This window comes from Tiliqua scincoides, chromosome 4 (genome assembly GCF_035046505.1).
Source record: "Tiliqua scincoides isolate rTilSci1 chromosome 4, rTilSci1.hap2, whole genome shotgun sequence".
In the NCBI taxonomy this organism is placed as follows: domain Eukaryota; kingdom Metazoa; phylum Chordata; class Lepidosauria; order Squamata; family Scincidae; genus Tiliqua; species Tiliqua scincoides.
Genome location: NC_089824.1, coordinates 190,115,468 through 190,132,186, shown reverse-complemented (window position 1 = coordinate 190,132,186; position 16,719 = coordinate 190,115,468). Strand labels below are relative to the sequence as shown.

The 16,719-nt window shown below is 42.7% G+C and overlaps 1 protein-coding gene across 3 annotated transcripts in view; it reads right to left on the bottom strand.

Annotated features, from left to right (window-relative positions):
• Nucleotides 1-16,719, bottom strand: part of CHD6 (chromodomain helicase DNA binding protein 6) — a 160,963-nt gene that overhangs the window by 107,780 nt on the left and 36,464 nt on the right. For all 3 annotated transcript variants that reach the window (XM_066625300.1, XM_066625302.1, XM_066625301.1), the window contains exons 2-3: nucleotides 5,214-5,339; nucleotides 1,657-1,712 (exon numbers count right to left, since the gene is read on the bottom strand). In XM_066625300.1, coding sequence (XP_066481397.1) covers nucleotides 1,657-1,689 — 33 coding nt within the window. In that variant the 5' untranslated portion in view covers nucleotides 1,690-1,712; nucleotides 5,214-5,339. The remainder of the gene's footprint in view (nucleotides 1-1,656; nucleotides 1,713-5,213; nucleotides 5,340-16,719) is intronic.

Here is a 16,719-nt window from a genome sequence, read left to right as displayed (position 1 = left end):
TCACTGCTCAACCCTGTCTCCAGGTCATTTATGAAGAGGTTGAAAAGCACCGGTCCCAGGACAGATCCTTGGGGCACACCGCTTTTCACTTCTCTCCATTGTGAAAATTGCCCATTGACACCCACTCTCTGTTTCCTGGCCTTCAGCCAGTTCTCAATCCATGAGAGGACCTGTCCTCTAATTCCCTGGCTGTGGAGTTTTTTTCAGTAGCCTTTGGTGAGGGACCGTGTCAAACGCCTTCTGAAAGTCCAGATATATAATGTCCACGGGTTCTCCCGCATCCACATACCTGTTGTCCTTATCAAAGAATTCTATAAGGTTTGTGAGGCAAGACTTACCCTTACAGAAGCCACAACTTTTGCACAGGGACCCACTTTTTAGAATGAGAATCTGTTGAGACCCACCAGAAGTGATGTCATGAAAAGAAGTGACATCATCAAACATGAAAACTTTTAACAATCCTAGGCTGCAATCCTGCCCACACTTACCCAGGAGTAAGTTCCATGGACTCTCATTGTTAAAAGCATATATATATATATAAAGTACAGATCTATAACAATTCCCCAAATGCAGTCACATACCATGGTGGCATTAATATATTAAAAATAGAATATTGAAATGAACGGGGACCCAACTGAAATTGGTTCGTGAACCACGTAGTTGGTCCCGACCCATAGTTTGAGAAACACTGGTTTAGATAAATATTCATTATTCATAACTATAACAGTGATTATTTGCAGTAGATCCAGAAATCTACTGTGGTCATAGCCACTTTTGCTCAAGAGTGAAATTACATCATTTTTCTAGAGCAATAAAAAATTTAAACAGCATAATGTTAGAATACGTATACTCATTTTGCTATAACAAATGTAATAGAGGGTAATCAGTTGTTTTGACAGCCTATTAGCAAATATTTATACCATGAATACAATTAGAATATTTAACTTACGATAGATACTTCTTCCACTTATTAGAAGTGGTTCCACTCTCAGGATTCATGATGTATAAAATTAAATTACTGACCTAGAAACATATCTGATGTAATGGTCATGCTTAACATATATTTGTGTAGTAACAGTAATTTCTTGTACATATTTGCAATATTTTGTACATTTAAAAATCATATCAATGTATAACAGTTGTTGCTGGATTAATCAGGGATATTTTTAAAGTCAATTTTAAAGGTCTTTAATGAAGTAATAAAGGTTGCAGCTCTACCAATAACCCTTATAGCCCTCAGCCTCACCTACTGCACAGGACTGTTGTGAAGACAAAAGAAGGAGAGGAACTATGTACACCACCCTGAGCTTCTTGGAGGAAGGCAGTATAAAAAATGTGATAAACAATATTTTCTGGTCAAGAGAAAGCTTTATGCCACTCCCCATGAACCCTCTTCAATAACGGTTTATCTAGTGCTAACTCTACTCAGATTTAAACACCATGGGAAGTAATGGTGGGATTAGAGTTAACAAAACATTCATACAAGGAGGTTTAGCGAAAAAAACACTGTTCAAGTAACGACTATCAAGTTCACTACTGGGCAAAATAGAGCCCATTCTTCTCAAATCTAACTGAAGACAACAGAACTAGACTGCCTAACAGCACTTAGAGGAGCTGTGCCACACACTGACTTGCTAAAAAAGAGAAATTACCAACCTGTTTTTCTTTCTTCTGTATTTTCATTATCATCAATTTTGGGATTTATATCACTTCTGCAAAAACAGAAGAAAAAAGGCTTACAGTAAAAATGCAAAAGAAAGTGCATGTTTGGCTTGGGGAACATTAATGCAATGCCCTTCCTGAGAAGCTCTGTTCATACGAAAAGCATTTTAAAATTATCCCATAAGGAAGAGCCTCCCGAGTCTAATTAACAAAGTCCTGCATCACTTAAAAAACTGAGAGCCCAATCCTGAGTACTGCACACTGGCTTACCACCGGTGCACCCTTTCACAAACATGCCATAAGGTACCTTTGTGGGGCTTAGAGATGACCCAGCACCAGAGCTAGCCCAGCATGAACTCACGCTGGACTAGCACTGGTGGAAAGCCAGTGCTCTGCCGCTCGGCAGTCACCCAAATCACGGGGCGGCAGAGAGGTAGGTGGAGGCATCGGGGGTGAGGAGGAGGCATTCTGGGGCAGAGGAAGTGGGGGGGGAGGCATGCCGGTGGAGAGAGGGGCGGTCCAACACAGAACTGTTTGATTCTGTGATAGCTCCAGAGCTGCCGCAGAATTGAGTAGCCCCATTTTGGGGGCTACTTTACTTATCCGGGGGAAGGGGCCAAATGTCCCTTTTCCCCGAGGAGCTGGCGGTAGCTGCCTGGTTGTGCTCAGGATTCTTTTGAATAGACTCAGATAACCATTTAGATATTAGTCATTTGACTTGGTCTATAAACCGCTTTGTGAACTTTCTGTCTATAAATACTGTAAATAATAACATAAACATCAACCAGGAGTCATGTGTTAGCAGATTAAACATAAGCACATAGTACTTGGAACCACAAAGAGGTGATCATCTGTAGCTGACCATATAGCTATGCTACCATGAAGGTATATGGAGCAGAAAGGTGGGAAACTAATATTTTTATAACACATAACGAAAACCAAATCCCCTGCTTTTCATTTTCCCAGCTCTATGAACAACTGAGTCCACCCTCAACTGCTAAATCTATTGGTAAAGAAGCCAACAAAATATACAGTGAAACACAAATGAAAACAATCAAACTCCTCCCAACAACTTTAACTGGAAAACACCTTGCACACATGAGGCTGGATTATAGTTACTGTATTGTACTTATATATTGCCCTCCCTTTTAGAAAGCTTGAAGCAGCAAAGTGAACTCCCATCCATGTCCTACTATGCTTTGGTATTGCTACAGAATCAGGTGCCCCCCAAGAACCTTACCTCTAAGAAAAACTAACGACTACAGCTGAGCAGACAAACAATAGAAAGAAGGTATTTTGACATGCAGTTAAAGAGATGAGTGCTGGATAGGCTTGCATGTATTACTTATTAGACAAGACTTTCAATAAAGATAACGTTTTTAAAACAAGAGCTAAGAAGGCCGAATAAAAGATTTCCCAAGGATTTCCCATATCAATGAAGTTTTAGGAATTAATTCACAATTAGCTTTGTTGCTTGTCATCACCCTTCAAAATGTAACACTTTCAGGTATTGCAGATATAATTGTTTGATTCATATTTACTCAAGAGTACAATGCTGTACCTTTTAACAGCATTCTTGGCATAAAAGTATCCCTGTTCATACACACACCACCATTCTGACTACCCATGGGTTAAATATAAATAAACATCCATGTCAGCTAGCAATGCTAGGTAGTTACAGTAAGTACCACTAAACGGAAATGCACTAAAGCCCTCCAAGTGCAATTCCACTAGGCCCCTGTACACCTAGAGTCCTAGAGTGAGACTATCACCATCTTGTATTTTTTTCTCAGGTACAATTAGGCACTCCAAAATCTTTCAATACTTTCAAACTTGTCCAAACTTCTCCCAAAGGTACAAAGCAACAAAAACTGTAATAAAAACCTGTTGGCTCTAAACCAGCAGACTCCAAACTGGAGACCACTGAGTGCTGGGAAAGGTGTCCCCAGCACAACCAGTGCTTACCGTTCCACCAGGGAGCCATCTTTCCCAGCCACTGATCTCCCCCAAACTGTACCCTGGCCAGCTCTGAAATCCAGGCACAGTGGCTGCAGGGGTGACAGAACCTGGAAGCAGTGGACTGGAGTGCAGTTCAGGGGAGATCAGCAGTGGGGAAAGATGATTCCCCCACAGAATAGTAAGTACTGTTCACACAGGGGAGGAATTAGGCAGGCTGCTGGATTTGGCCTATGGGCTAGAGCAGGGGTCTTCAAACCCCGGCCCAGGGGCCAGATGCGGCCCGTGGAGAGCCTCTATCTGGCCCACGGTCAGCCTCTGATCCCCTGAGAGCCTCTGACCCAGTCTACCAAGCAACTGTGGGGTGGGGGAATGGGGGTCCATTTACGTGTGTGTTTTGTATCCTGGGCTGTGCTGGTGCTTCAAGAAATCCTGGACATTTGGGCCCATTCATAAGAACATAAGAACAGCCCCACTGGATCAGGCCATAGGCCCATCTAGTCCAGCTTCCTGTATCTCACAATGGCCCACCAAATGCCCCAGGGAGCACACCAGATAACAAGAGATCTGCATCATTCATTCATTCATTCATTCATTCATTCAAGTTCCATCTCTAATGTATTTATTTAAATTTTATATTTAGTTTTTTTCCAGCCCTCGACACTGTGCCAGATATTTGATGTGGCCCTTCTGCCAAAAGTTTAGAGACCCCTGGGCTAGAGTCTGGACAGTCCTGTTGTAGGCCAAGAGAGCATCAGGTTCAAAAGCCTCTACTAAAAGGCTGAAACTTCCATGGAGCAACTCCTTCTTCCCTTCTTGGGCTTGAGAGAAGTCTCCTGGAAAATTTCACACCTTACCTTACCATCCTATTCAGGCTTGCAAACAATATCACAAATCCTGAGAGCTTCCTGGTCTTAAGATAAACAGAACCAATTTGGGTTACAGAAGAGAATGCCACTGGAACCAGGCTTTCCATCACCAACTCCATGGAAAACTCAACCACAGCCCTGTGTTAATCAAGGCACAATTCTCAAGAATAATTAAGCACACCAAGTCACATCCTTCCCAAGGTGCAGAACAACAGGGATCAGTCATCTCCACCCAGGGGGGACAATAAAAAACCATCAAGAAGCATCTTTGAACAAAACAGGTCTGAGATTATCTCATCCCACAACAGACTTTAAGTTGAACACTATAAAAAGTCTGCCCACGACCCCCAATGCATGTATTTCTCCTTCCACCTAACATGTCTGACAGTTGCCCACTGGTGTGTCTAAGGTGTACGGCACTGCAATTTCACCTGGCAAACCAAGAATCTCTGTGCCAAAGACCCTGGATATGTAAGTAACTTCTTGGTCTCTTTTCCTGGCCCCCCTTTTTCCTTTCCATCCCATGTTTCCCCTCTGAATTAGGCAAGCTGCAGCTCAGCATCTGTTGTGCACCCATTCATCTTCCCCCACCCCCGCAAAAAAGCTCTCAGTTCCTTGCCTGACTGTGAGAGTTTAAAAGCAATAGCTGGTCTTTGGCTCGCTCTACTGGAAATCCTAGTGGCTTCTTCCTACCTTTCTATACCTACACGAAGAAAATGCACTAACCTTCTCCAGGAACAATACATTGCCTTCTATAAGGAGCAGAGGAACAAGGGAGCTTGTTAAATTGGAAGGGAGGAAGAAAAGGTGCACATTCTGGAGTCAAGGCTTCACCATTTTCATTTCAGTATCCTGGAAAGGAAAGAGGGCACACCAGAAAGAGAAACAGTCAGTACAGCCACACAATTAGAAATAAATATATATTTATTGAACAAATCACTTCAACATAGGGGAAGCACCTTAATACTCTTTTTTTTAGTTATACTGTCCTCTGAACAGCTTAAGTGGCCTCTGAGCTATGACATCTACAATGAAATATGCAATACAAAAATGTGGGCCGCTTCCCACTGTGTAAAACACTGTGCAAAAGGACAGAAATGCCCAACACAGCCAACGAATGACCTGGTTCCAGATTCTACACCCAGAAATACTAGAAATACTATGCGACGTTTTGCTTTGGACACTGAAAAGTGAAGTTAGATCTCCAAGCCACATCTTAAGCAGTCAACAGCACAGAAACAAAGAGGTGTTGACAAAGTACTCTGTATTGTATTTATAAGCCTTGCACAGACCAAGCAAACAGTCACCAACTGTCAGTTAACCACACCTAAGGTTCAACAGATACCGTAGCACAAGAAGAGGCAACTAGAAGGCCAGGTTCTCTGAGGTGAAATGAGATCACACTTAATATCCCAAGCAACCCCCATCTCACCCTGGGTTACAGAGCAATACATTTCATCCATAAGGTTTAGCCTTGGGATCAGGCTCTCTGACTCTGGGGCGTTATTACTGTCTTCTGAACTCCATACCTTAGAAGGGGAAAAACCAAACTACTTCACTTCATTCACTTCAATTTCTCTGGAGCAGAGACAAGATTATCTCAGCTTCCAGAAATAAATGCAATCATGCAGCCTCCCCATTTTGTAAAATTCAGTTTATACAAGGCTGCAGGGGCAATCCAGGCTCCACAGGATGGCATCTGCCCAGAACCTCTGTAGGACCCAGCAAAGTCAATTTAGTTTTATACAGAAGTCTTATCGCTTATTTGAAAATCTTAGATACTCCAATTTGTTGTTTCTATTGGGTAAAAGTAGGTATGGACTCAGTGGTACTGACTAGCAGTTCACGTATACCATTACCAATATTAAAATTACAAGAGCCCTGTCTTAGCCACTGAGTTTTAATACTGTAAAGCACGGTTGTTAATTCCTTCCCATTATCAAATAGTAGATGGAGCACCAAGATAAAATAGTTCCATTACAAATAAGATAAAATGCAAAGCCAGCCATTCATTTGTTGGTTACTGATTCCTGTGTGTGTGCGTGCCTGCTTAAATGAGTGTGCGTACCTACCATATTAAAAGTTCACAGAGGTTTAGAATACATGTAACAGCAACACAGCAAAGTCTCACAATATATAAAGCCAATATATAGCAATAGTGTATATGGCGCTAATTTGCAACAGGGGTGCCACAAAGCACAGAGGCTGTTGTCACACAGAGAAAAATTGATTAACAATGTATGAATAAGTTAAAGAGAGGTATCAAACATAAGGCCCATGGGCTGGATGCGGTGCATTAATGACATCATTTCCTGCTTAATGACATCACTTCCAGCCTGCAGCAGGCACCATAAATGCTATTCAGCCCACTACATTAAATGAGTTTTGACACCCCTGAGTTAAAGTACCTCATTAACTCAAAGTATCCACGCATAGAGGAAGTTATCCCATACCTCCACATGACTCAGTGCTCTGGTCTTGCCTTCTTCCAATTAGTTTCTTCTGGGTCATGGTAATTTTGCCACATCAATGCAAGCTAGATAGTGCTGAAATGCTTACCAAAGAGGCATGACCAGAACTGCAACACACGCAGCAAGACAAAGAAAGGGTTTCCTTGAAGGACACAGTTTTTACACTTACACACACTAAAAATAAATGTGTGTGTCTCCAGTGTCAGTTTGGGGTGGGGGGAAGGAATGTCGCAAACTTTTGGGAAACATGATTCTGTGGGGCAGGTGATTCCTTCAGGAAAACAGAGAGGAACTCAAAACAGCATCAAAAAATGTAGCCTAAAACCAGAGCCTTCATGCCATTTCCTCCCACAGGATAAGCCCAACTTTTCCCCATCTTTGCAATGCAACTGACTGACATGCACACTAGCACCTTACTAATCAAACATCAGTCCTGTTCCTCCCCACAATGCTCAGAAGAGCAAATTAGCCATTTAAAATTGTAAGTACTATTTGCAAGTTTATGCAAATAAAAGTTCAACAATTAAATAAAACCCTTCTTAAAACACACATACAAATATATCTTTTAGAATTTGAAAGACTGCATCAGGGAGCAATGTTCATAACACTGCAAGTACGAGCCAATCAGTATTGTGCACAGCCAATTACTGCTACAGACTCATAGAACCAGTTTACCCTGAGCTTAGGTCTGGACAGAAATTGCACATTTGCACAGACCATCATAAGTGCACTTTCATAGCAGCAGCATCACTCAAGTATCATTTTGTTTGTATATAGTGCGTATGGATGTAGCTACCACAATACCTTCTTTACAGAACAAGAGCTTAAATCCCTAATATATATTATTATTTTTCTCTATCTTATCAGTACAGGTACACTTTGATTATCCACAGGGGTTCTGTTCCATGGATGCCAAAACCCATGGATAATCAAATTTGCAAGTCTTGGCACTTCAGATGCTCCGAACGCATCCAGATTTGTGCTCTAGTTATTTCTGGATAACTGCCTGAGGGCCGGAAGGCCTAAAATTGTCACAGTTTTCTGCTAAAAGCCGGAAGTGACCATTTAGACCTTGTGTGCCCTTACAAACCTTCTGAGGGCCAGGGAGGCCATGCTGCTTAATGTTGTGTTCAGAGGGTCCAAGTCTGGCCATATTCACAGGTTCGGAAATCCACGGATAGGGAGGCACAGCCTCTACTCCCAGTTTAATTCTGTACATATCTCCTGATTTCCTATATGGGGGGCCCCGATATCCGCGGATTCATTTATCAGCAGATCGGGTCCAGGCCCCCAGCACGTACACCCCCATGTGCACCCCCTCCAGAGATGAGGGGAGATCTGCTCCCACTCTTCTCTGGAGGGGCCTCTGAGCTCAGCAGAGGCCATCCTGGCTTCCCCAGGGCTCCTAATGCCTTATAAAAAAAAAGTCACTTCTGGTTTCTCCATGAAACCAGAAATTGGATGTTTGTTTTTTTTAAAAACCTACAGAGCTCAGTCTGAGCTTGGCAGAAGCCCCTCCTCTGCTTCTCAAGTCTGTGTCAGCAAAATAGCTAGTGCAGACTTGAGTAGCCCCACTGCAGGGCCTGGGGCTTTCATCAGCGGAAGGAGACATGTTCTACGTCTGGGGCACATGCGGCATGTGTGGAGCACATGCGGCAATGATGCATGTCTGGGGCACCTCCCTTATGAGGAAAGGCTACAGCATTTGGGCCTCTTCAGTCTAGAAAAGAGGCGCCTGAGCGGGGACATGATTGAGACATACGAAATCATGCAGGGGATGGACAGAGTGGATAGAGAAGCGCAACAGTTTGTACACATACAACCGCCTCGCACAACACCAGAACCAGGGGACATCCACGAAAGTTGAGTGTTGGGAGAGTTAGGACAGACAGAAGAAAATATTTCTTTACCAGCATGTAATTAGTCTGTGGAACTCTTTGCTTCAAGTAGTAGTTATGGCATCTTGCCTAGATGCCTTTAAGAGGGAATTGGACAAATTTCTGGAGGAGAAGTTCATTATGGGTTACAAGTCATAGTAGGTATGTGCAAGCTCTTGGTTTTAGAGCCAAGCTGCCTCTGATTGCCAGATGCAGGGGAGGGCACAAGGACTAAGGTTGTGTCTGTTGTCTTGTGTGCTCCCTGGGGCATTTGGTGGGCCTCTGTGAGATATAGGAAGCTGGACTAGATGAGCCTTTGGCCTGATCCAGCAGGGCTCTTCTTATGAGACAGAAGTACATCAGTAGTCATTTTGGTACCACTGCAACCAGCAGCACCCAGGAGGATAGGATTGGGCTGCCCAGGGGCTTAGATATATGGAGATAAACCGAACCTAAGCTCAAAACCCTCTTGGTTGCCTTGAGCCACAACAATAACAGAACCTCTAAGTGCTCTCTTTGCCTTGTTTTTAAACCTGTTGTATTTTGCTTGTAAAAACCTTTTCAAATGTTGAAAAATAAAGTTTTGTGAAGTCAAACACATACCAATATATTCATTTTAAAGAGTAACACTGCAAGCAAAATAGTTTGAAATTATTCCACATGGAATGTATCTAACCTGTATTAAAACTTGTTCAAAATGTCTGAGGGCCAAATCCTACCCAACTTTCTAGCACTGATGCAACCATGCCAATGGAACATGTGCTACATCCTGTGGGGGGGGGGGGCAATCACAGAGGTCTCCTCAAGATAAGGGAGCATTTGTTCCCTTACTTTGGGGCTGCACTGCAGCTGCATCACCACTGGAAAATTGGATAGGACTGGACCCTGAATCAGTTACTGAATAACTGTTTAAATTTAGCATCTGAAATGGAACTAAATCAAGGAGTTAGAAAATAATGATGAACCTGAACCACGACTGATCCTCGTCTCTTCATCTATTAAACATTCACAGACTAGATGCTTGCTTTAATCTCAAATGAGGCAACCCAATTGTCAAAATGAGCTTATGATTTACTTAAGGAGAGAAGCAAATTCTCAACAGTACATCACATAAATGCTGTGACTATTTTATTTTATTACCATGATTAAAAGTGGGCAAATTTTATACTTCTCTCAAGGAGTTTTTGCTATTGTTAAATAAAACTATAAGTTTTCTTGCCAGCTAAGATGAAAAATCAGAAAGACAACATACAGCAATACAAAGCTATATTAATCACAGCTGGAAACAAACACTTCCTAACAAACAGAGCTATCACACTGGACAACTGAATCACCATTAAGATTGTTCTAGGTAGGCACCCTGAGAAGCATTTACCTGTTGCTCTGAGATCTATTTTCTTAAGCAAAACACATTCCTCCAACAAGGCTGAAGCAAAATCAAGCTCCAGTTATGCATTCTTTCCATCTATGTCCTATTGGGAATTTTCAGAAGTACATAACACATACAGGACAAAATTACTGAATCTACAAAATCCACTTCAATCTACTTCTACTGATAGAACAGACACTATCAATGCTGGCTGCGATCTACACAGTGATGGACAGAAATGCAAGGACCGCTGATGTTCCATTGTGCAGCTGCAGCTCAGTATTTATGGAAGGGTCAACAGCAGTTTCCCTTGAAAGTCTATAAGGTCTCTTATGTATTTCTCAGCCAGGAAGCAATGAAGAATTTTTCAGTCAAGCTCAAAGAGGCCAGCTCTGCACAAACTAAGCAAGCAAGAAGATGCACAAATAACTTCTGCATTCCAGCTAAAATTCCAATCATGCTACACCATTTGGTTTGTTTCTATGTGTGCATGAGTGCAGTATTGCATATTTGCATCACAGTGAACATCTCAGCATTTGCTCATCTGAGATTTGTATAAGAAAAGATGGAGATTTAGGTACAATGTATCTTTTTGTCTGTGGCACCTTCTGTCAGGGGAATGACATAGGAGCCCGAGAGTCCTGGGTTGGGATCCAGTTGAGTGAGTAACCATAGGCCCCAGAGTCCTCTTCAGGAACAAAAAGAAGGGAATATGTACACACAATATCAACCTCTAAGGCTGCAATCCTATCCACACTTTCCTGGAAGTAAGTCACCTTGAACACAATAGGACTTACTGCAAACACTCACCTATAAGTCAATCCCACAGATAAGTCGAGGGCAGGTTTTGAGCCAACAATCATGGAATTTTCTATGACCCTTGGATAAGTCGAGGGTTAAACTTAGAGGGGTGTCTGACTATAGTTTTGTCTGATTTTACCCCAGGCCAGATCCTGAAAAATAACCTACCACTAATTGTTATCTAAGAACTGTAGACTCTAATTTATTAAAAACATAGTAAAAGATCATAAGATACATTTTTATTCTTTTTAAATTCTGGTCTTCATCACCTTTTTGTTAACACTATCAGAGTAAGTGCACTGTAAGCAACATATCAGTAGAACAGTGGTTCCCAACCTGGTATTCATGTACTCCCAGGGACACTCAACAGGACCTTTAGGGGTACTTGAAAAAGAATGAAATAACTTCTTACTCAAGTCCCTCAGGGCTAGATTTGGGAAGAAAGGCTTGGCTCAAATATTATTCAAATTCATTCCTAAAATATGCAACTTAATGGTGATCCCTCGCTGGTTCCTTGCATATTTCGGCAAAATCGTACAAACTGCCTACTCTCCAGAGTGGAGACTACTGTGTGCCAGAAAGCCTTCCCCGGAGTGGACAGCACTTGCTGGGGAGCATCCACAAAGCCCCTCTGTGCCTTCCCAGTCTTTGCACCGGCCAGCCACTTCCAGCTTTTGACACCCCAGCAGGCCCGGGCAGACGCAGCTGGCTGAATGAAAACTGGGGGTGCACAGAGGGGCTTTACAGATGTTTCCCTGCAGTATAGTAAGTGTCATTCATGGGGGGGAGGGCTTAGGCAGGGTGCTGGATCTGGCCCATGGGGCTGGAGTCTGGAGAGTCCTGTGCTAAGACATGAGAGAAGTCAACAGTGTGTTTGAAGTGGAGGGGTAGGGCATACATACAGTTCTAAAAGTATCTGAAAATGTTTCAGGTGATTCCTTTCCGCTGTTTTTAATACAAAAGTTTGACATGAATTTGTATTGCAGTGTTATCTGGTATTGGATTTTAGCAACGTTTTATTCCTATTTTTGCTGACTGTCATGCTGCAATTACACAAAAGGCACAATAAAAACCCATGAAATAAATAAAGAAAAGCAAACCATTGTTCCCGACTTGCAGCAAGCTACTTCTGTAAAGCAAACCACTATTACTAACTGGGAGAAAACAAATTGTTTTATTGTGGAGTGAGCACTGAGAAGTAGTGAGGCTGGTTATTATTGGTTATTCTGCATAACCAAAGGCTGCAACCCTAAAACAGGAGGCCAATCCTATGCTAACCTGGCACAACATGGTGTAGCAATGTTGAAACAGCCACTGCTGTAAGCTGTGGGACCAGGGCAGTTGCAGGAGGACTCCATGGGATAAGAAAACATCAGTTCCCTTACCCCATGTAAAATTCCAGCGGCCCCAATCGATCTACTCAGATCTGTGCCAGGTCCTGAGCTGGCACAGAACCAAGAAGACCCATGTCAGGCTCCCATGGCTCAGGAGCGGTGACAGGATTTTGTGGCAGCCTCTGCCACTGTCCCCACCCTCCGCCCAGGCCTGCCTTCCCTCTGCCCGGTTTTGCCCCCTCTCCACCTTCCTTCTGTCTAGAGGGGAACTCACTAGCCAGTGTTCCTTTTCTGCATCCATCCAGCAGAGAGGCCCAGAGCCAACTGGTGTGGGCCTCTCCACCAGAGTTGGTGTCTTCTGGTGGCAGTAGCAAAGTGCCTTGTGGCACTTTTGCGACACCCACCGCCGACACTAGGGCTACAGTGCCAGGGGTGGGTGTCACAAAAGTGCCATAAGGCACTTTGCCGCTGCCACCGGGAGATACACAGCGCCAGTGGAGAAGCCCACACCAGTTGGCACAGGGTCTCTAGTGGACATCAGTGGGCACCATAGGACTAGACACTCAGTAGGGAACTAGTTCCTTTGGACTCAATGGGACTTACTTCTAAGTAAACACACTTAGATTCTGTGCTGTTAAAGTACCTGCTACTTGCCTCAAGACAAAGTCTTCAGTTCCTATGAGAAGATTCAGATACCTATTTCCTTGCCCACTGTCTCAATATACGGTGATTCTGAAAGTCATTTGTTAATGAACTGTGTGTAATTTAAACTTATCAAATGAGGTGCCTTCATTGTTTTGTTCTCATTACAAAAAGAAAAAGAAACAGGGATTTTTACATTGTCCACAATGCAGCATAGCTTCAAACACACGTGGCACAAGTGTGCCTCAGTGTCCAATTTGGGGAAGTCTCTTTCAAGTTCTACCAAGCCAGAATCTGAAAGAAAGGAGAAAGTAGAGGAGGAGGAGGATGAGACTGAACTCTTATTTGTATAGCACTATCAGTGTGCCCTTTTCAGAGTAGCATTAAAAAGACAGGCCACCCTACCCTGAAGAGTATACAATCTAACACTCAACACAGTGGAGGAAGACATAGGAATGGATAATTGGAGGAAGATTTTATTTTTTCCCCACTTCAATCACATGTACAGATTGATTCTCGGTATTCACAAAGATTCCATTCCCAGAACTCAAGTGGATGGCAAAAATCGCATTAAAGCAAATCCACTGTGACTGGTTGTAAACTTGCATCACAATTGTACTCTGTTTGGAAAACTGCTTTGCACATAAATAGGTTTGATACTCCAGAAACAGAAGGGTTTGAACAAGGGGAAAAGGTCATAGGAAACCCATAGGAAACCCTCCAGGAGGTGCCCTCCTTTAAGTAAAAAAAAAAGCCCCGAGCAGTAGCACAATCCTGGGGATCTCATCACTGCCTTCACATCTCCCTGGCCAAGTAAGTCTGGAGACTTACTCCAGAGGAATTAGAAAACCACTTGATTAAGCAGTCACACCCACTTTGGTTTCTCTCCAGGGAAAGTTAAAATTCAGAAACATGCACTAGCTAAATAGCATCTATGTCATCACTAGTCAACAAATACCTGGTCAATTAATCAAAGCATTTAGAACACTAGATTTGTTAGAACTGTAACAAAGTGAGAGGCCAAACCTAAATATACCAAAAATAACAACACTCAGTGAACTGAGTTCACTGAAGTAAGAGTAAGAGGTAGGCAATTGATATTTTCTGGGGATTTTTCTTCCTGAAGAAAACAACAGATTTCCCTCCCTCATTCAAAATTTCCAGATGTTTTCCATGTCTAGTCTACACTCATAGGCACTGTCCTCAAGGAAAGTTCTGCAGCTATAGTAACTCTGCCCCAAAGAACATCTGGCAGTAAGAGAAATTAAAAATAATCCTATGAGGAAGAAGAATTGCCACCAGGCAGTGAGGTGAAATTTGGAAGCCAGGAATTCTCAGACAGCGTAATCATCTGTAAAAGATATATTCTGTTGAACTTCATAAGGCAGAAGACGGCAGCCAAAAGAGAGAGAATGAACCCCTCAGGCGTACTCATGACTAGCCATCTGCAGTAGAGATGCACAAAGCTGACCAGTACACAACATACCAGTACAAATGCAACAGCCCAGAAGGGCAGGAGGACTCTTGGTTATGCCATTCTTTTGCAGTCTGAGAGGACATAGGTAATTCCTGTGATTTTGAACAGTGGTTCCCAAACTTTGGGTCAGGACCCACCAGTGAGAACATCAACCCTGCTGGATCAGGCCACAGGCCCATCTAGTCCAGCTTCCTGTATCTCACAGTGGCCCACCAAATGCCACAAGAGCACACAAGACAACAAGAGACCTGCATCCTGGTACCCTCCCTTGCATTAGGCATTCTGACATAGTCCATTTCTAAAAATGGGGTTGCCACCTGATTGTTGGTGGGTTGCAAAACTGACAAGCTAATAGCTAATAAGAAAAATGTATTGAGCCCTATGGAAAATGAATCTCACAAGTAGGCGAATGATCCTTTGCTCTTATTGAAGGCCAGGTGAAGGAAAATGCAAGGCTACCAGAATGGTCCCGATCTGATGTACATGGAGCTCAACAAACTGTCCAGAAAATGAATAGTATAGCAAAAAGGATTTTAAGAGGCTTTAGTGGCTGGTAAAGTGAATTTTTTTAGTCTACTGAAGCTAGGTGGATCTCTGTGGACCAAGTGTGGGCAAACCCCAGCCTGGGGTCTATTTGCAGCCTTCAGGGACCCCCAATCCAGCCTGCAGAGAGCTCCCAGACTCCAATGAGCCCATCAGACTGTTGGAGCCTGTGCTGGTCCACAACTACTTATGTCTCCATGTGTTTCTGGCTTGGTCTGGGTTGGTCCATATGTTTACACTGCGCAAGTGGTATGTGACAAACAGTTCATAGCTCTCCTGTGGTTCTACATGCCTGCATTACTGTTCTCATGTGTATTATAAATAAGCTCAGCAAAATTCATTCATATAATTTCCGTCTCTAATGTTTTCATTTATGTAAATTTATTCAACTTTTAAATATAAATTATTTTTCCCCTGGCCCCCCAATATAGTGTCAGAGAGATGATATGGCCCTCCTGCCAAAATGTCATTTTAAAAAGTGGGTCCTGATGCTAAAATGTTTGGGAACCACTGATTTAGAACAATCTCATATTATTTCCCAGGGCATGAGGAGTGAGGAAGTGTGACCCCTATCCTTCCCATGACAAGACCTTTGGCACTTGATTAGGAAAGAGGTCTGGAAGAACCACAATTCACTCTTCCCTTAAAAGGTTGTTTAAGATAACACATACATGAAATAACCTGCCAATCACACTGCCAGAGTACTGTATATCAGTGTTTCTCAAACAGTGGGTCAAGACCCACTAGGTGGGTTCACGAGCCAATTTCAAGTGGGTCCCCATTCATTTCAATATTTTATTTTTCATATATTAGACCTGATGCTACCAGGTCTAATATGACTGTATTTGGGGAAATGTTACAGACCTGTACTTTTAACAAGTTACTATATATATTCTTTTAACGATAGTAAATGGGAATTACTCCTGGATAAGCGTGGGTAGGATTGCAGCCTAGGATTGCAAAAAATGTTCCTGCTTGATGACATCACTTCCAGTCACGACATCACTTCCGGTGTGTCCTGACAGATTCTCCATCTAAAAAGTGGGCCCTGGTGCTTAATGTGTGAGAACCCCTGCTATATATGAATACTGGCTGCTAAGAAGCCAGTTTGAAAGGGCCGTTTTGCTTCTAGGCATCCCAGGGACATCTTCACAGTGGTTGGCCAATGCAGGAAATAGGATTCTGGGTTACATGAACCTTGGTCTGACCCAACAGGACTCTCCTTATGCCCTTAGGGGCCACCTGGAGCTAAGGACAGCAAGGATTTTCTGTCATTACTTATCTAAAATCTGTATTCTCAAGTACCACAGAAAACTAAACCCTTACAATGATGTACGTTAACTATAAATATCACAGGTGTAAATATCTTTAAAAGAGAGAAATGCTACCTTTGCACACACATTGAAAGATACTTTGCTTAGCCTTGCCTTCAAAGTGGAACATCCAGCAGCACAACTCTTTGGATACTTTTCTGTTTGACATAGAAGAGTTTTACTTTTTTTGACATTTGTGCATCTATTGACTGGCTGGAAAATGCAGAAGTCCTTGGCTTCTCAAACAGTACAAGTGCTTTTGTTATCATCTGGCTTTTTTCACTTATTGTCCAGATCCTTTTCAACAATTATTTTGCCATGGTTTTAGCTCCCATGTCCTAGGTGCCACTATGCCAAAAATCCAAATATCCACATCTCACTGTACATCTGCAATGTTTCCAATTA